Source organism: Rattus norvegicus, chromosome 1 (genome assembly GCF_036323735.1).
Source record: "Rattus norvegicus strain BN/NHsdMcwi chromosome 1, GRCr8, whole genome shotgun sequence".
NCBI lineage: Eukaryota > Metazoa > Chordata > Mammalia > Rodentia > Muridae > Rattus > Rattus norvegicus.
Genome location: NC_086019.1, coordinates 191627662 through 191646390, shown reverse-complemented (window position 1 = coordinate 191646390; position 18729 = coordinate 191627662). Strand labels below are relative to the sequence as shown.

Genomic DNA, 18729 nt, shown 5'->3' with positions numbered 1-18729 from the left:
CCTTCCTTACCCACTCCTCCCATCAGCACTTTTGCTTACTCCTCAGGCTTCACTCAATGCCTGTCACTTAAAGATTGAGATTCCCGAGGTGAGAAAAACGTCCCCTGTTCCTTCTGATGGCAAAAGCCCTCAACGGCAACCACAGCCCAGTGTGGCTTCCAATTCTGTTGCAGTTGACCTTGGCTTCAAGTGCTTTTCCAGCTTCCCAAGGGGTCCCAGAGGCTCCCATCACTCTCAGAAACACCCACAGCTAATGCTCTGCAAAGTGACGTCTGCCCAGCTCCTCCATCTCCGCCCTGGACATCACTGCTGTCCTGCCTATTCTATCCTCGTGTGGCCCATCCCTGAGCTCCGCAGTCCCACCTTAGTGTCACCTTAGCTGCTCTCTCATCTCTGGGTATAGGGTTAGCTATATATTAGTTTCTGACTCAGCGACTGCAATGCTCTAACACCACCCCTTCTGCAGCCACTTCTGGCCCCACATTTGGCCACCATCTTGATTAAAGACCCTTGATGGGGCTGGGGATGCAGCTTGGTGGTAAAGTGTGTGTGTAGCTTGTATAAGGCCTCACCCAGGTTTACTCCCAAACGTTACACGCTCCTCTACCTCCCTAATGACAGCTTCTCTACTGTGTGCCCACAGGCTACCAAACCTGCCCACATCCTTCAGAGTCTTCTGCTGCTCAACTGTCTCTCTCCTATAACCACAATGGCTCTACCTGGGGCCTTTCCTGTTCCAAAAGCTCTCACCTCCATTCTTCGAGCTTTGGGTCTGTCTTTGGTGACAATTCCTTTCAGGAAGCCTGTTGCTACACAATTCTCCATCCCATCCCCAGGACTCTGGAGACGGCCCCTGGGTTCCCTTGACTCATCACTGAGATGGCAGAATTACTTTAAAAAGTCCCAGGGTCCAGGTGTAATCCCTCTGCACATGGCTTACATACGACAAATGCTTAGCACTTGTCTGACTCCACAAGTGGCATTTTCTGCTGCCCTACTTCATTTCCAGCCACAGAGACTACCACCCCACTGTCCCCAGCCAGTCATATCCCACCTTGTACTCCTTGATCTCCTCCTGCAGGATCTCATCCGCATCTGCATAAACTTCTACTTTCCGCTGTTTCTCTAGTTTGCGCCGCAGCCGGGAAATGTCCTCCTAGAACAACAGAAGGCAGGCTAAGGACCTGCAGGTCTCACACTGGTAACACATCAGCCCTCCCCATTACACACCTGAGCTCTCTTGAGGTTGAAGCTCTCTTTCTCCCGGGCAGCCCGGCTCTCTGCCAGGCAGGGCTGGATCTCTCGAAGCCGAGTCTGCACGTGCTCCAACTGCACCTTCAGGTCCTCAGCCAACTGGGCTGCTTCTACAGCCTGGGGTGGGCGGGAACAGGAAGGAGAGGACCTTGTGCCCAAGCCTGGGAACCACAGTCCACTGATGCTTCTGTCAAACATCCTGAATGACAGAATGGCATGTACTGGAGCTAACCCTGCCTGTGGCCCTCAACCTCACCTCTATCCTATGCTTCCTCATTCCTGACTGCGGTGCCCCCTCTGGTCTTTGAGCCTCCATCAGGCTGGTGTCTCTGTTGCTATCAACTCCTCTAACATGCACACTGTCCTGTGGACTCGGCTCTAAAGTCACATCTCCAAGGAGTGCCATTTCTTTTTTTCCACACAGCCTTAGTTTCCTTCATCAGTGTTTGAACCAGGTATAGTGGTCAGTATTTGTTATTCTAGCAGTTGGGAGGCTGAAGCAGGAGCATCACTGAGAGTTCAAGGCCAACTTGGAACACAGCGAGAATTTGTCTTTTAAACAGCAGAGTCTGGTGCGATGGTGCATGTCTTTAATCCCAGCACTCAGGAGGCAGGGGCAGGATCTTACTTCAAGGCCAACCTGGTCTACAGAGTGAGCTCTGTAACAGCCAGGACTACATAGAGAGACTGTCTCAAAAGACAGAGAGAGAGGAGAGGGCAGGAGAGGGGAGAGGAGGGGAGGAGAAAGAGAAGAGAAGAGAAAGGAAACAGAGAGGAGAGGAGAGGAGAGGAGAGGAGAGGAGGGGAGGGGAGGGGAGGGAAGAGGAGGGAGGGAGGGAAAGGAGAAAGAAAAAAGATTAAGCGATAGACAACTGCATTATTTTCTTTGTGGATTACTGGTGGGGAGGCAGGACTCACCCAGTGTTGGTCAGCATAAAGCCCAGCGTGTGTAACAGGGACACAAAACAGTTTACATGAATATATTCCCCAGAATACTCCAATAGGTATAGAACCAATGTAAATCCGCTATGTCTTTTTTTAAATTACTTTTTAATAACTTACTTTTTATTTTATGTGTACTGGTATTTTGTCTGCATTCATGTCTGTGTAAGAGTGCTGGGACCCCTGGAACTGGAGTTACAGGCAGTTGTGAGCCACCATGTGGTTGCTGGGAATTGAACCCAGATCCTCTGGAAGAGCAGCCAGTGCTCCAGCCCCTGAGCCCTCTCTCCAGACTGCCAATCTTCCACCTCAATCCTCTCGCCATTTCCCCATAAGATAAGGCCTCTACATATTCCAGCATGAACTGGCTCAGACCTGCTTTACAGCTGAGGATGGCCTTGAACTTCCTATTACCTCTCAAGTACTAAGTTTATAGTTATTTTACACCGCCATGCCGTTTGTGCAGTGCTAGAGACTGAACCCAGAGCTTGCTGCAGGCTATGTAAGCAGTCTACTAGCTGAGCTACATCTTCAGCCATGCTTGTTAGGCTTAAACTAACACTGGAACTCTCAGCACCCGGGAGCCGGAGGCAAGAGGACCAAGAGCTCCCATGGGGTAGAGATCATTCGGTGGTCAGTGGTAAGCACACTTGCAGGTCTGGCAGAGGACCTAGTTTCAGCTCCTAGCATCCATGTGACAGTCCACAGTCATCCCTAACTCCAGTTCAAGGGGGATCTGATCCTTTTTTGGCTTCTGAGTGCATCAGGAAAGCTTGAAGCTTGTGGTACAAAGCCAGCTTGCTCTACCCAGTGAGCTCTAGGATGGCCAGAGTGAAATAGAGACCCTGTTTCAGCGCACACACGCACACCTGTGCACGCGCATAAGAAAACAACTATGGGGGGTTGGGGATTTAGCTCAGTGGTAGAGCGCTTGCCTAGGAAGCGCAAGGCCCTGGGTTCAGTCCCCAGCACCGAAAAAAAGAACCAAAAAAAAAAAAAAAAAAAAAAGAAAAGAAAAGAAAAGAAAACAACTATTGGGCTAAAGAGAGAGCTCAGGGGGTTGGGGATTTAGCTCAGTGGTAGAGCGCTTGCCTAGCAAGCGCAAGGCCCTGGGTTCAGTCCCCAGCTCCGAAAAAAAGAAAAAAAAAAGAGAGAGAGAGCTCAGTTGAGGCAGTGATAACCTTACAAGCATGTGGACCTGAGTCTCAGAACTCACATTAAAAAACAAAACAAAACAAACAAAAGAAAACTACATAGTAAAGACCACAGCTCTATTTGACAGTTACTCAATGACTTTTAAAATGACCTCATTCAGAGTATATGCTGGGTACACATAGCATGCCACACCAGCGGAAGTCAGAGGGTAACTTGTGAGCATTAGTTTTCTCCTTCTGCCAAATAGATCCCAGAGACAGAACTTGGGTCATCAGGTTTAGAGGCCAGTGTCTTTGCCCAGCTGAGCCATCGTGCAAGCCTAGGTGAGTGGCTCCAGCCTAGGACTTGGAACAAGACATGGATCCAAATGGCAGCTTTATTCTTCCCTGGAGAAGTCAGCTGACATCCCCTGAGCTTCAGTTTCCTCAACGGTGCAACAGCTAACGAATCATTCTTGTTGGGCTGGAGGGACACTCACTCATTAAGAGTGCTTGCTGCTCTTGCAAAGAACCCAAATTTGGTTCCCAGCACTGACAGGGCAGCTTAAACCCGTCTACAACTCCAGCTTTAGCAGATGTAACACTATCTTCTGGTCTTTGTAGGCACCTGACATACACATAAATAAGAACAAAAACAACCCCCGCATACACAAAACGCCCTGGTAGGATTATTCTTGAGTTGACTCAGTGGGTCACCTGCAGGTGATGCAAATGTGAGGACCCGAGGCCAAGTCCTAATCCTGTCAGCCATGTAAGCACCATGGCCTGACAGTGCATGTCTGAGGCCCAGTGCAGACGGGCAGAGCCCAGGGATCCACTAGCTAGCCTACCTACCTAAAATGGAAAGCGCCAAGTTCAACCAGAGACCCTAAGGCAGAGAAGCCACTGTAAAGGAGACATCCTGATGACAATCGCTGTCCTTCATTCCCATCCTCGTGGGAAAGCACACGCACACACACACATAAACACATGCACACAACATGGATGCACACAGCAATAAAACAAGTGGGATCAGGCATGCCAAGTACTGAGTACAAGGCTTGACACAGAGTAAACATACGGTAATGATACGGATGCGCTATCCCAGAAGAGCCAAGCTTCACTCTGGGCCGTCTGTGGTAGCACTGCCAAGCAGTGACAGGAGGGAACATATGACCAATCACACAAGTTACCACGTCCAAAAGCCCAGCCTTACCTTTCTCTTATTAAGCTCCAGGGCCTGGCTGCGCAATGTCAACTCCTTCTCGACACCCCCAAGGCTGCCCTGCAGAGCCCGCTCCTTTTCCTCAAGCTTCTGGACTGTCAACAGCTGGGCATCCACCTGAGGATGGGAAGCCTCAGTACGAGGGTGCAGCCTCTCCAGCCTCATCCACAAGCATCACACCGTAGCTGCCATACCTGGGACTTAAGGCCAAGAACCTGCTCGCCCAACTCGTCCTTCTCTTCTCGGAGCAGCTTGTGAATCTGGTTGGCCTTGATCCTCTCTGACATGAGCTTAAAGTTGGCGTCATCCTTTTCCCGTAACTGCTGGAGCAGCCGCCCGTTTTGCTCCTGCATGTCTTCAAAGGCTTGACCTGTCACATCCATCTCCGACAGCAGTGCCTCTTCCTCCTGCAAGTGGGAAGAAGGATAGAAGGGGACAATGACAGATCAACAAGATGGCTGCTGGGAACTCCAAGAACAGTGCACACCCAGACCAAAATGTCACACGCAGAAGGCACTTAACAGGGCTAAGGGAATGCCCGCATTCAGAAGCAAGGAGACCACAGGGCGTTTCATTCACCTGCTTGGTCGCACCCAATTTGCGTTGCAAGTGTTCAATCTGCTCTTCTGCCTGCCGGATCCGCCGCAGGGCATCCTCATCGGCAATCTTCTTGCTTTCTCTTCGGTCTCTCTCTTCCAGGTCTCGGATGCGGCTCCGAAGCTCATCCACCTGCATCCGTGGGAAGGAAGCCCTCAAACACTGGTCCACACAGCAACACCACGACTGGCTTGCTCCATACAGTGAGAGAATAAAAACAGAAGCAAACTTGCTGGCCCGAGGCTCTGAAGTACCTGGGCAGGACTACACGCCCCAGCTGCCCTTACCTCGGCCTTGGCCTTCCGTTCAGCTGCCATGAGTTGCACCTTATCCCGCTGCTCCTTGGGTGCGGACTTGTACATGTCCAGCAGCAGCTTCATCTCCTTCTGGCTTTCCTGGGCCTTCCTAGGGAGAGGTACAGGACGGAGTCTCAGCAGGAGGAGCAGGAAGCTACTCGACAGGGCTATGAGACAGCAACAGGGCCTCACTTGAGCTCTGCTCGGAGACCTTTGAGCAGTTCTGATTCCTTCCTCCTGGCTTCCTCTGCCTTGGCCTTTTCTCGATCAGCCCTGGACAGAGTGGAGGCTGCAGGTGGGGGTCCCAGGCTAGGCCCTTCCCGTTCCCGAAGTTCTCGCTTGGGTCTGGCCTCAGGTTCTCGGCCCCGGGAGGGCAAGCCCTGGGTTCCAGGGGCTAGGGCCTGGGCATCATCTTCGGAGGAGACCAGCTCCTCTTTCTTTACGGAAGAAGCAACAGACGTAGCTCCCGCCACTAAAGCCAACTCCTTCTTGCTGTCAGGGGTGCCTCCAGGGCCAGGCCCACTATCTTCTTTCCCTGGGGCAAGGGCATTGAGGCCAGAGTCATCAGGGTGGCTCAAGTTGGGGCCGCAGTGGGAAGAGCCGCTGGCCTGTGCCCGGAGCTGTTAAAGACAGAGCGAGCAGGAATGAGATGAGCCAGTGCTCACTAAGGTTGAGCTAGGGCTTGCCCCTGGAAACTTCCTCTACTCACTTTACCAATCTCAGCCTGTACTTCTCGAAGTTTCCGCTTATATCGCTGGGCATCTCCTTTTAGCTGGTGATTGTGGTTCTGGAGGCTGCTAATCAGGTGGCGCATTTCACGGTTGATAGGCCCTGGGGAAAAGTCAGGAAGGAAGTGTTGAGCTGTCTCCTTCCGGCTCTCCAACTCCAGAGGCTGAGCCAGTGCCAATACAGAAGCAGGGAAGCAGGCCTCACAGAGGCTGGAGAAATGGCTCAGTGGGTAAGAAAGAGCACTGTCTGCTCTTGCAGAGCACTCCTGGTCAATTTCCAGCACCGATGGCACCTTCAACTGTCTGCAATTTCAGTTCCAGGAGTTGTGGCCAGGACTTCTGGCCTCTGTGAGCACCAGGCACACATGCATGCAAACAAAATGCTTACACACATAAACATTCATCTTTTTAGTTTATTTGTATGGTGTTTTACTTACATACTTCTGTGCACCATGTGTGTGCAATGGAGTATACTCAAAGGCCAGAAAAGGCATTGGATCACTGGGAATTATGGGTATAGGCAATCAAATCTGGGTCCTCTGGAAGAGCAAAGTAGTCAGTGTTCTTAACCACTGAGCCACCTCTCTAGTCGGTGGGGAGGTGGGAATGGAGGTGGATAGGGGACTACACTTTATTTTTTAAAGATTTAGTTTTATTTATGTGCTTTGCACATATACCTTTGCTAGCCTGGAACTCACTGTGTAGATAAGGCTGGCCTCACACTCACAGAGATCCTTCTGCCTCTGCTTCCCAAGTGCAGGGATCGAAGGTGTGCGCCATCGTGCTTCCTGGTTCATTTTTATAAAAATCTTTTCCTTTTTTTTTTAAAGATTTATTTATTTTATGTATATCAGTACCTATCTGCATATACACCTGCAGGCCAGAAGAGGGCATCAGACCTTAGTACAGATGGTTGTGAGCACATGTGGCTGACAGGAATTGAACTCGGGACCTGTGGCAGAGCAATCAGGGCCCTTAACCGCTGAGCCATCTCTGCAGCTCAATCTTTTTCTGTCTTGTGTACTGCCCTCCCCTGACTCACTCTGCAATAGCAGAGCCTTTGCTCTGTTTATTGGCAAAACCCCCAAATGGAGAGTTGAGTGTGGCTCACAGGAGTCTGCAATAAATCTCTGTCAAACAAATCCTCAGCCAGAGGCCAGAGTGCTCACAGACAGCTGATGCCTGCTCAGCTGCTCATCCCACAGGCTCACTGTGAGACGTGCGGTGAACCTGCCTCCTGTGGGGGATGAGGCTCTGAGAAAAGAAGAGCTCAGCTCATTGTGGCTGAGCAGCCATGAGCAGGCTGGCCCTGCCCTTCGAAGGCCCACTTCCACCCAGGTCCCACTACGTACCAGCCTGCTCGTTGGCCGCAAGGTTCTGCTCAAACTCAATGCGCAGCATCTCGTACTCCTTGCGTACCTGGGCCAGGGTGTCTTCCAGCTGGATAACTTCTGTGCGCAGCTTCTTCTGCAGCCCCAACTCATCGCTCTGTGGGTTAGGCATAAAGACACACAGCCCTGTGAACACGCTGCTTCTCACTGCTAATCAGAAGACCTAATCTTTGCTTACAAAGAAATAAAGCTGCCAGCGAGGGTGGCACAGGCCTTTGATCCCAGCACTTGGGAGGTGGAGGCAGGGAGACCTCTGAGTTCAAGGCTGGCCTGGTCTACAGAGTGAGTTCCAGGACAGCCAGGGCTACAGAGAGAAACCCTGTCTCAAAAACAAGAAGAAAAAGAAATCAAGCCAGCACTGGTTACTCAGTCTTCTGTCTCTCCGGAGGGACAAAAGGACTGTGGTAAGTGAGTCTAAGACAGATAGACACACTAAGCATGGTGCTGTCTGCCTTCAATCCCAGCACTCAGGAAGCAATGGCTTCTGGGTATCTTGCACTCAAGGCCAGCCTGGCGTGTACAGTGAGTCCCAGGCCACCCACAGCTATGTACTGCCATCCTGATACAGGGATGGCTCAGCAGCTTATAGCTGGATGCTCTTCCAAAGGGCCGTGTTCTGGGTTCCAGCCGTCACTGGGAGGTCAGAACCATCTGCAATCCCAGTTTGCAGGCCTCAGAGGGCACCAGGCACATAAAGCTGCACAGATGAACAGGCAAGCCAACAGCCATACACATAACAGCTTGAAGTCACACACACACACACACACACACACACACACACACACACACACACACATATATATCATGGTTTCTTTAAAGATAAACCCTGATTACATGTATGCAACCCTTTCCGAGCCCTAAAATATTTGGCGATGCAGCTTAATCTCGGTAAATGTTGCCATGATTAAGACCTAACAGGAATTAACTGGAATTCATTTCCGTCACTGAGCAGAGTTGCTGCTCTGCTGCCTGGAGCAGATGGAGCAGACACCGGACCCTGGAGGCTTCCCGTGTCCTTTCACTGCTTCTCTGAAGAGAAAATGTAGACCTTGACTGGAGACAGATAACTGTAAAATACCATTACAGAAAGGGTTTGAATCCTTAGCACCGTGACTGCAGAGCGAGAGGTACAGAACGTGTTTGAAAGAAGCTCTTTCTCTGAGTGTGGTCTGGGGTCTGACCAGTACCCGCAAGCAGAAAACAGTTTCTCCAGAGCACACATTGCTCTAATGCATACTACTTGCTACCAGAACCAGACGCACAGAGAAGAGAAGACAAAACCGTCCTTTGTATAGATGTTAAAGCCGTCCGTGCTCCATCTTGATGGGCTTGTACTGCACTCCGTGTTACTTGCGTCTGATTCTTAAAGAAATAGGGAACTCTTTGGTAGCAGTGGTTCAAGGTCCACCTTAACTCATTGTTCTCCTAGCCCAGGTCTTATAAAAACACTTATGACAGTTAAAGGTACTTTTAAAATATACCGTAAGACAGAGTTAATGATTAAAACTGGAAGAAAAAGAAAGGTACATATTCACTAGTCTCACCTCTGGCGAGGAACGACCTATGCCCAAGGACCCTCAGCAGCTACACAAGACCCCTGGAAGCTCGGGAATGTCTCAACTCAGAAGGTCCAGTTCTCATTCCCAGCCCCGTTCCAAGACCGTACCTCCATATGTTCGATGTGTCTCAAGTGGGAGTTCTTGGAGGCCAGCAGCAGTCCCCGGGCCTCATCTAGCTGGGTCTTCACTTGCAAAGACTCATTGTAGAGCAGTGAGAACTGGGCCTGCAGCATGCGGTACTCCCCCGTCTCACGAACGACCTCCTCAGGAAGGCTTCGCAGGGCCACCTGGGGTGAAGATGCCCAGAAGGGTTGTGTTAGCACCAGGATCTGAGGTTAGTTCAAGCCCTTCCAGTCTCAACCACAGCCTACCTTGAGACGTTCATTGGTCCGAACAGCCCCCTGAAGCTCAGCCTGTAGCTTCTCGAGCTCTGCCATTCGGCTATTGGCCAATTCCTGATTTTCTTCCAGCTCTGCATTCAACATCTCAAACTAGGGAGTGGAAGGGGCTGTGGTAGGCAAGACCAGGATGGGCAGTATTTTCCCCTAGTAGTCCACCATGCATCCCACCCGAGCTCCCTATGAAGAGCATTTATATATAAACCTCCAAACCAAGGCTTTTCCTAAGGGCTCTTGGGAAAGGGAGGAAGTCAGTCTACACAGGAATATCTATCCTGTGCTTTTTCTTTTTGCTACTACATACCAATTTATGTACTGTTTATTACGTGTATGTTCCTCACACGGTGCCTAGCTCGCACAGAATCTTTATTACTCCCTCATAAGAAAAAGAGCTGAAGTTTATTAAGACAAGGTTTGATTTGAAGTTAGATAAGGTGGTCTAAAGCCTGTAATTTCATCATTTGGGAGGCAAGACTAACAGGATCAGTCACCCTCAGCTACACAAGACTGAGGCCAGCCTGACCACAGCACAAGACCTTGTCTCCAATACAAAGAAGCAAAACAGAAAGGGTTTTCAAACAGATTGAAATACAGCATTAAAGCTGAGAGACGCTCAGGACAGGACAGCATGCACAAGCATGGCTGTGGGCTTCTCAGGACAGTGCACTAAAACTCTGGCTCTCATATGCCCTCTTTAACCTGCCCAGCCCCCAGCAATTAATGAACAAGTATATAAACGAATGGAAATAAACGTGTGGCAATGCCAGGAAACCGACTCTGGTACAGATGTTTGCCCGTAGGAAAAGCCTGAGGCAGAACTGAAGGGGTGAAGGACCGAGGAGGGCTGCTGCTTACCTTCTGCATGCTAAGTGTAATCTGGCCTCCCTGAAAGCCCGTGGAGCTCCCAGACACATAGTAGCCAGAGTTGAGCTGCAGAGAAGAAGGACACAGTGGCTGTGAAGGGCAGAAACCAGGAGCCCCAAGTACTCAATTTGGCCCCATTCACCCGTGTACCTGCTCCAAGGCCTCTGCCAAGTGCTTATTGAGCTTCTGTTCTCGCTTGCGCAGCTTCTCGATGTCCCACTGTAAGTCCTCCACTGTTGTCTCCATCTCTAGGACCTTGGTCTCCGTCGATGTCACTTTGTCTTGGAGCTCAGAGTACTGGGGGCAGTGGGAAGTGGCTCGTTTCCTGAGATCCTTGGATGGCAAATCCAAACCCTGCCCGAGTTCACCCAAAGCCCCCGACTCCTACCTCCAACGAGATGCGGTGGTGCTTCTCCTGCAGCTGAGTGGCCAAGTCCTGTAGCCTACGGTTCTCTCTGCCTAGTTCCCGGGTGCGTGCCCGTGCCACCTCCCCGGGCGCCTCACTGTCCCCTGAGAATGCAGAGCCTGGATAAGAGCCAAACCCTGGATAACCACGGAGGTATTAACTGATCCTGGAGTTTCTGTGCTCAGTGTGATGGGTCTGCTGTCTCACCAACTGTTTATGACAAACTCAGATGAAGCTAGCTCAGAGAGGGACCATTCAGCCAAGAAAGAGGACACCAAGGAGGAGAATAAAGGGCGGGAGAAAAAACCCATTGCCACAAAGCCTAGGGACTTGCCTCTCAGTGTAGTGGGACAATGGCTAACCCCAAGGTTGGTGCAAAGTTCCAGAAAGCCCTCCCGCTGAAGGGCTGTGACCCTGCCAACACCAACAGCTCCTCCAGCCTAGAGTCCACTTCAGGAGCTAAAGCTGAAGTCCCCATCTGAAACTAAGTTGTTCCAACAAGAACGAGGCTGACATTCACTGGGAACTCTGGCCTCAAGTAATTGGTGAGATCGGGGGGTGGGGTGGGGGGACGACATCTCGAGGGTAGGGTCCAAAGAACTAACCCCGGCTGTATACTCGCTGACAGAGTTCTTCCACCTGACGCTGTAGGCGGTCCGAGGCCTCTACCACCCGAGACACAGCAGCCTTGGAGAATTCCATGCGACCCTGCAGCTGCAGCTCTACTTCCTCACAGCTGCTGGCGCCCAGTGCCACCACAAAAGCCAAGGCTGGCTCACTGAGAGGGGCTCGGAACTGCATCGGCAGTGGTTCTGGAAGGGACATATAACCCTCATAGGAATAAAAGGTGGCAGTAACTATCAACCTGTATCAAGCTCCAGAATAAGCATCTTGATATTTAATGGCTGCTGGGTGGTGGTCCATGCCTTTAATTCCAGTGCTCTTTGAGTTTGAGGCCAGCCTGGTCTACAGAGTAGGGCTATCCAGAGAAACCCTGTCTCTAAAAACCAAAATAAGTGATAAGTAGATAAACAAACGAACAAACGGTAAGCCATCTGCTTCTTCTACCTTTCAGAGGGCTGGGATTTTGAAAATCCAGTTATTCCAAAACTTTGTTCTTACCATTAAAAAAGAAATTTTTTAAAAAGTTGTTTTTTATTCAGAGTCTCGTGGCAATGTAGCCATAGCCGGCCTTGAACTCTAGACGAGAAGCTACCAACCTCTGCCTCCCAAGTACTGGGAATTAAAGGCATGCACCACCAGGCAGGAAGTCAATTTTTAAACAGTGGGTGGGCTGGGCTGGACACTTCAACAGACCCACATCAAAGACCTTTCTTCTAACATAAGCTCCCCAGAGCCCTGGTCCTACCCCTCAGATCTGATGTCCCTGGATCTGTTCGAGGGATCACATCACGGGTTAGGCCCTCTTGGCACCCAGGCACCTCTGTCCCTGATGAAGACAGCTCCCTCTGGTTCTCGTAGCACTGGAGAAGGGCTTCTACAGTTTCATCCAGCTGAAAGACATAAGAACAAGAGGTTATGTGTGCCTCAGGGCTTTTTCCAGTAGGGTGCTCTTCAGGCATTCACCTGGGCCCAGTAGCGGTTGACGATGAGGAGTGTGGCATCGTCCGTGGCCTGCCTCTTCTCCAATTTCTCAATTCTCTCCCGGAGCTCGTCCTCACAGGCTTGCCGCTGCTCCAGCCGCTCCGCCAGCTTCTTATTCTTAAACTGCAGCACCTTGGAATCCATCTCCTCCTACCAGTAGGAAAGAGGAGGCAGAGTGTCAAGCAGGACCCTGAACCATCACTGACTCACAGGACAAAAACTAGATTGAAATGGAAGAGGAATAGCAAGGCTCAGACACTTGCAAAGAAAATATGTTAGTCATGAGAGCTTCGCATTCTGTTTTGGACCCTATCTTTTCCTAACTCAGCAGTATCTGACAAACCACACGACTTTGGGAACATGTGTGTATGAGTACAAGGTAAGAATCGACTCCATAAAGTTGTCCTCTGATCACATTCACGCCATTGGCACACCCACTCTCACCACCCGTTTGTGTGTGTATACACACACTCTCACACACACGTGCACACACAAGATTCTGAATGCTTTGGACGGAGGCCAAATGGGACTTTCGCAAAAGTCCACCAACCGTGGAAGAAATGCCCCCGAGACGAATGGGCTCGATTAGAGTGGTCGTAGTCTTCTCCTCGCGGTTCAGCTTCTTCTCTGGGGGTCCTGAGCCCCCGTCGCCGGCGGCGCGCTTGTTGCTGAGGCCAGACATAGCGGCGGTGGCGGAGGGACAGCTCAGAGCTCTCCGGGGCTGTCAGGCGGGCGGAGGCGGCACTTCCGTCACCTGCAGAAATCAGAGAGCAGACCTGTGAATGCGTCCAGAGTTCTGTAGTCCCGAGCGTCCTCCTGGACACATCTGCAGGACCCCGCCCCCGCCAGCCGAGGGTCCGCACTTACGGTAGGGTCAGCCAAGCGCCACCATCTTGGATTTCACTCGACGTCACCGGCCGCCAGACGCACAGCGCAGGCGTCAGAGCGGCTCCGGATGTGGCGAAACTTATTTCCTGTTTCTATTGGTGGCTCTTAGTTCCGCCTCTCGAGTCTTTTAGTCCCCCACCCCCACGCCCCCTGAGATCGACTGTATTTCTCTCAATGATTGGCCAGTATGCTGTTCCCATAGTTACTGACACAGCAATTGCACTAGGAGATGGGGAGGTGGCTCTATGGTTGGAGCCTTTGCTGCTATTCGGGGTACCGGGTTCACGACCCCTTGGAACTCCAGATCCAGAGGATCTGTCGCCCTCTTCTGGCCTCCACGGTCACAAGCGAACATCCTCTACACATGTGCGCACACGCAGGCACAAAAACACACAAATTGTTTTAAATTAAATCTTTTAAAAGACAGATCTTTAAAAGCACCCCTATAAGCAACTTCGAAGAGGCACGTGCAACTCGTTACGCATGCGCTCTATCTTTTCAATGATTGGTGTGGGCTTGTACTTTCTACTTTCCTTAACAACGGTCACCGGGGAGACAAGATTAGGAAGACGCCCTCTGCGGATTGGCTGCCTCTCGCTTCACCACCTCCGAAGAAACACAACAAGGGGCAGGTCCGGGCTTTGCAGTGGGAGAGCTGGCTGCCCCAGAGCCCAGGCTGGAGAGCCCTTGTCTGAGGCTAAGAAGGACGAAGAGATGATTACCCCCAGATCCAGCCAGAGCCTGGAAATGAAGGTGCAGACGGAGTTGGAACATTCTCCCAAACTGCAGGAGGAACCGGACAGGAGTCCCAGCTTGGTGGACAGCTCAGTCATAAGGATCGGAACAGATGAGCAGAACGAGTCGCCAGCAGAGGCCACTAGTAGCCCTGTGGAGGTGGCTGAAGATCCTGGAGCCAACTTGTTCCCGGTGAGGGCGGGACAGAGTTGTCCTCTAGTGAATACTTCCCAATAAGGCGCTGCCAGTCATTACATTTACCAACACTCGGGAATTTTCTGGAGTTGCCTCGGTTGTAAATAGACTGCTAAATAGTATTTCGAGCCCACCGAAGCCCGGTCTTACCTACTTTGCTATAGCTAAAATTATTGCATACTCTGTTTCATACCTGCTAGAAATTCACGAGGAACTAAGGACTCGGGGCTACATACTGAAGTAGCTATTCTTCCCATAATCTGTTTTCTCTCCACAGCCACCGCTACCCCAGCCCCGGATCTGTATGTGGTGAGTGTGGAGAGCCCTGGGGAAAAGTTACACTTCTCATTTGTATTGTTCCTTTAAGGTCTCCTCAACAGTCCTGTCCAGCCAGGGCACCCCAATTTTACAAAGATGAGACTGAGAAATGCCCAAGGTAATGAGTCACCAGTGTTCCAGGCCCTCGATGTATAGTGGCAGTGTGAGAAGAAAGGCAAAGACAAGAATGCACAGAGGGGGGCTGGAGAGATGGCTCAGTGGTTAAGAGCACCGACTGCTCTTCCAGAGGTCCTGAGTTCAATTCCCAGCAACCACATGGTGGCTCACAAACATCTGTAATGGGATCTGATGCCCTCTTCTGGTGTGTTTGAAGACAGCTACAGTGTACTCATATATATATATATATATATATATATATATATATATATAATAAAATATTAAAAAAAATACACAGAGGGCAGGCACCACAGCTGCTAGATGGAGCACTGTGCAGACTGATGCCAAGGCCCAGGGGGACTTCATCAAGGTCACACACAGAACTCAAGGTTGTTTAGGTTTTCAAGACATGGCTGTCCTGAAACTCACTCGGTAGACCAGGCTAGCTCAAACTTAAGAGAAGGCAAGGCTGCCTCTGCCTCCTGGTGCTGGGCTCAAACGAGTGTACCACCACTACCTGGCACAACTCTTTTCTCATCATTGGATTTAAAACGCCTCCTAAGGGTTGGTTCATCTAGAGTCTAGATCCCAGACCATGATGTTCCTCATTTACAGTGAGAGGGAGGCCCATGAGAATGACTTGCCAAAAGCTATTCAGCAGGTTAGCCATGCCCTAACTCCAGATCCCCCTTCTGATGCTCTGTAAGTTGCAACCTCACCAGTGAAGGTCTACGGGCTCAGTGGTTTGTTTCATCTTTTCCTGACAGGAAATACCTGGACATCCATTCTATGCACAGACTGGAGAAGGCAGCCACCGTGGAAGAGATGAGAGAGTACGGGTTTGAGTCGGCAAGACAGAGCTCTTGGGGGTGGGGGTGGGGGTGGGGTGCTTTAAAGCATCGAGTGAGTGTCAGGTGATAGGGCTGCAGAGGCAGCTCAGCCATTAAGAGCACTGGCTGTTCTTCCAGAGGACCCAGGTTTGGTTCCCAGCACCCACATAGTCTGTGGCCCTCCCTGGTTACCAGAGAAGCACGTGGTGCACATGTACACACACAGGCAAATTACCCATGTAGCAACACTAAGTTCTAAGGTGGGGGTGGGGGCGGGCGAGCTTGTGCTGTCACTCATGCCTCCCTCTCCCTCCCAAGGGTTCTTGCTGAGCTCCTGGAGCTTGGTGGTCCTGAGCAGAGCCTGCGGGATGCCATTATCTTGGACCTCTTTTCCCATGCACTCATCTTCTGCCGTCAGCAGGGCTTTTCACTAGAGCAGACATCAGCAGCTTGTGCCTTGCTCCAAGATCTTCACAAGGCCTGTGTTGGTGAGAGGGAGGCAGCCACCGAAAGGTTTGAGCCCCAGGAGAGGAGGCTGGGCTGGCACAAGTGGCTGTGAGAGCTAAAGTAGGGAGCCTGCAGTCTAGGGTTTGTGTTCCGCCATAGGTTAACATTGCTAGGCCACACTTACCACCTTTGAGAGGCTTCCTTATTAAGAAGCGAAACACATGGTGCCAATATTACGGGTCTGTTCTGAGAAGTATCTTAAATAGGAGGCTGGGGTTGTAGCCCACTTAGTAGAGTGCTTGCCTGGTACAGAGTCCTGGGTTCACACTATAATCCTAGCACTTAGGAAGTAGAGGCAGATGAATCAGAAGTTCAAAGTCATCCTGGGCAACTTGACACCCTGTCTCAAAAACAAAGTAACTTCCAATGATGCTGAGTATGGTGGTTCAAGCCCGAAACACTCGAATTCATTCAGGAGGCTGTGGCAGGAACAATGCCACTAGTTTGAGGCCAACTTTAGTTATATACCGAGTTTCAGATCGGAAACAAAACAGCCTCCTGAGGGAAGGACCTGTCTGTCTTTCTCAGTGCCTAGAAAAGTGTATAGTAAGAATTTGATATTTATTGAGTGAATTAACAGACCAGGCCAGGACTTACTCTTAAGTCTGTCCAGTTCTGAATCTCGTGCTCTAAAGGTAGTGGGACGACCAGATGGAGAGTAGGAAGGGCCTGACGGCTTCACCTTGCTTTCCTCCAGCTACACCTCTGGGCAACGTGGAGGAATGCTACCGTTACTTTACCAGCGTTCTCTTTTGCCATGGAGTCAGGGTCAGTACCCTGGAATGAAGCCTTCACCCAACCACAGGCAAGATCTAGCCCAAATTCCTGTTCTCTTTCCCACCATCTTCTTCTGAAGGCCACCTGGGGTTCTCCCTGCTTCTAGATAGCTGTACTTTGGGCTAAGTGGGCTTCTAGAGGTCGTCAGGGCACTTAACTCGTGACTGTCGTCACAGCGGCCCCCTTTCAGCATCGACCTCTTTAAAGAGGAGCAGCTGCTGGCATTGGCAGACTATGTGGTCAACACCTACTTCCGCCACTTCAAGCTCTACAAATACGTCTTCACCCCACAGGTACTGTGTGCAGGTGGCGAGTGGCCACTTGTCTGCCCTCTTCTCTTATGGCAAGGGCTTCCTCTTAGCCTCTCTCTTCCCTTGCCTCCTCAGGTTCGTCTCGACCTATCTTTGAGTTACATGGGGCTACAGTCACTCCATCTCTGGCCAGAGGGTAAGATGGGCACGGGTGGACCTGGCTGGAACTGGGCCAGGGCTGGGCCCAGCCAAGACCTCTTTTTGCTTCTGCTCTGCAGAGAAAGAAGATGAGGAGGCAACAGTAGAGCAAGCAGCTACTCCACAGGAGGAGGAGCCAGAGGCCGTGACCGAGGCAGAGCAGCAGCCAAGTGAGCACATCAGAAGGGTTAAGGTGGCCAGGGCTCTGCCAAGGTCAAATCAAAGGGTTGGGCCTGTTTGACTCTTCATGCCCCTGCCCCTCCCACCACCGCCATTTTGCTTTGTAGTGCTGGGGAGCGAGATTAGAGCCATGCACTTTAGTGTTTTACCACTCAGCTGGACATGATCACCCCACCCCCTTTTTTGAGAAAGGGTCTCTCTATGTAGTCCTGCCTTTCCTGGTACTTGCTACGTAGACCAGGCTGGCCTCAAACGCCTAGAGATCTTCCTGCCTCTTCTTACATGCTAAGCCATCTATCTGTCCAGCCCTTGTTTATGAAGGTCAGAGGACCTCTGGAGTCCTGTTTCCTTTCAGCTTTGCGTGGGTTCTGAGAGCTGCAGTCAGGTTGGCAGGTTACACAGCAAGCTCCTTTACCCACTGAACCATCCTGCCCACCCTTGTTTTATTTCTTTGAAACAAGGTCTTACTGTGTAGCCCATCCACTATACCCAGCCCAGGACTTAGTTTTAGTTCCGTTGTCCCCTAAAGTCTCTTGAGCTTTATTTTTTGTTTTTATTTTCTCTATCTGGGAGTTTAGCTTCCATGTGTATCTGATATGTATCTGTGCATCACAAATGTCAGTGCCCACAGAGGTCACGAGAGGGCAGTGAATGCCCTTGGAACTGGAGTTACAGATGTGAGAGCCACCATATGGGTGCCAAGAATTGCACCTAGATTCTCTGGAAGAGCAGTCAGTGTCTTTAACCATTGAGCCATGGTGTTGGAGCCATGGAGTGTTGTTATGTGTAGAAAAGGTGGCTCTGGAAAGAGAATGATGGGAGAGTGGCTTACAATAGCAAGCACAGATCTGGTGATCCTGGACCCCAGGATGCCCAGTGTTAAACGTGCACATTAACTCAATCCGACCATCAAGGTTTCGTTACCATCCATGTTTTCCCCAAAATGCTGATGCATGTGCTAAGTAATCTGCCTGATGTTAGACTGCAGTGCCCAACTGTCTGCCTCTGAAGAGGTGGCTGACAGTCCCTGAATTGAAGCGGCATTGCCCTGTGTGGCTCACTCCCAGACATCACTTGTGCTGCCCTCCCCTCTCCTGTAGGCGAGGTGTGCATCCTCCAGACCTACATCAAGTGTCAGCTGAACAAGGAGCTGAGGCAGCTCCAGCAGCTGGTGGAGGAGCGGCTCAAGGAGAGTGAAGAAAGGCTGAGCAACAGACTGGCTGCACTGGAACGGCCCTATCAGACACCTCCTAGCAAAGGCAAGAGCAAGGCCAAGTGATCCCCTGCGTTCTCTTCAATAAAGACCTGGGCCACAGTGTCCCATCTCCCCCTTCA

At 51.0% G+C, this 18729-nt stretch overlaps 2 protein-coding genes across 15 annotated transcripts in view; one reads left to right on the top strand and one right to left on the bottom strand.

Moving 5' to 3' along the window:
- The window catches only part of Rnf40 (ring finger protein 40), a 16244-nt gene extending 2841 nt beyond the window's left edge, over positions 1-13403 (bottom strand). Inside the window, exons 1-19 of one of the 5 annotated variants that reach the window (XM_006230219.5) lie at positions 13266-13399; positions 12949-13152; positions 12381-12548; positions 12163-12307; positions 11399-11605; positions 10776-10912; positions 10538-10684; positions 10379-10453; positions 9497-9616; positions 9233-9412; positions 7528-7663; positions 6157-6278; positions 5640-6067; positions 5439-5556; positions 5134-5283; positions 4749-4961; positions 4546-4671; positions 1231-1371; positions 1055-1156 (exon numbers count right to left, since the gene is read on the bottom strand). In XM_006230219.5, coding sequence (XP_006230281.1) covers positions 1055-1156; positions 1231-1371; positions 4546-4671; positions 4749-4961; positions 5134-5283; positions 5439-5556; positions 5640-6067; positions 6157-6278; positions 7528-7663; positions 9233-9412; positions 9497-9616; positions 10379-10453; positions 10538-10684; positions 10776-10912; positions 11399-11605; positions 12163-12307; positions 12381-12548; positions 12949-13080 — 2847 coding nt within the window. In that variant the 5' untranslated portion in view covers positions 13081-13152; positions 13266-13399. 5 annotated transcript variants of the gene reach the window in all.
- The window catches only part of Cfap119 (cilia and flagella associated protein 119), a 19768-nt gene extending 1039 nt beyond the window's left edge, over positions 1-18729 (top strand). Inside the window, exons 1-9 of one of the 10 annotated variants that reach the window (NM_001134694.2) lie at positions 13562-14213; positions 14494-14525; positions 15419-15484; positions 15800-15969; positions 16686-16756; positions 16942-17058; positions 17152-17212; positions 17295-17384; positions 18495-18724. In NM_001134694.2, coding sequence (NP_001128166.2) covers positions 14001-14213; positions 14494-14525; positions 15419-15484; positions 15800-15969; positions 16686-16756; positions 16942-17058; positions 17152-17212; positions 17295-17384; positions 18495-18673 — 999 coding nt within the window. In that variant the 5' untranslated portion in view covers positions 13562-14000 and the 3' untranslated portion in view covers positions 18674-18724. Of the gene's footprint in view, positions 1-13518; positions 14214-14493; positions 14526-15418; positions 15485-15799; positions 15995-16685; positions 16794-16941; positions 17061-17151; positions 17213-17294; positions 17391-18494 lie in introns of those variants that run through there. The other 9 variants (XM_039091721.1, XM_039091696.2, XR_005492910.2 and 6 more) reach the window with 9 other exon arrangements.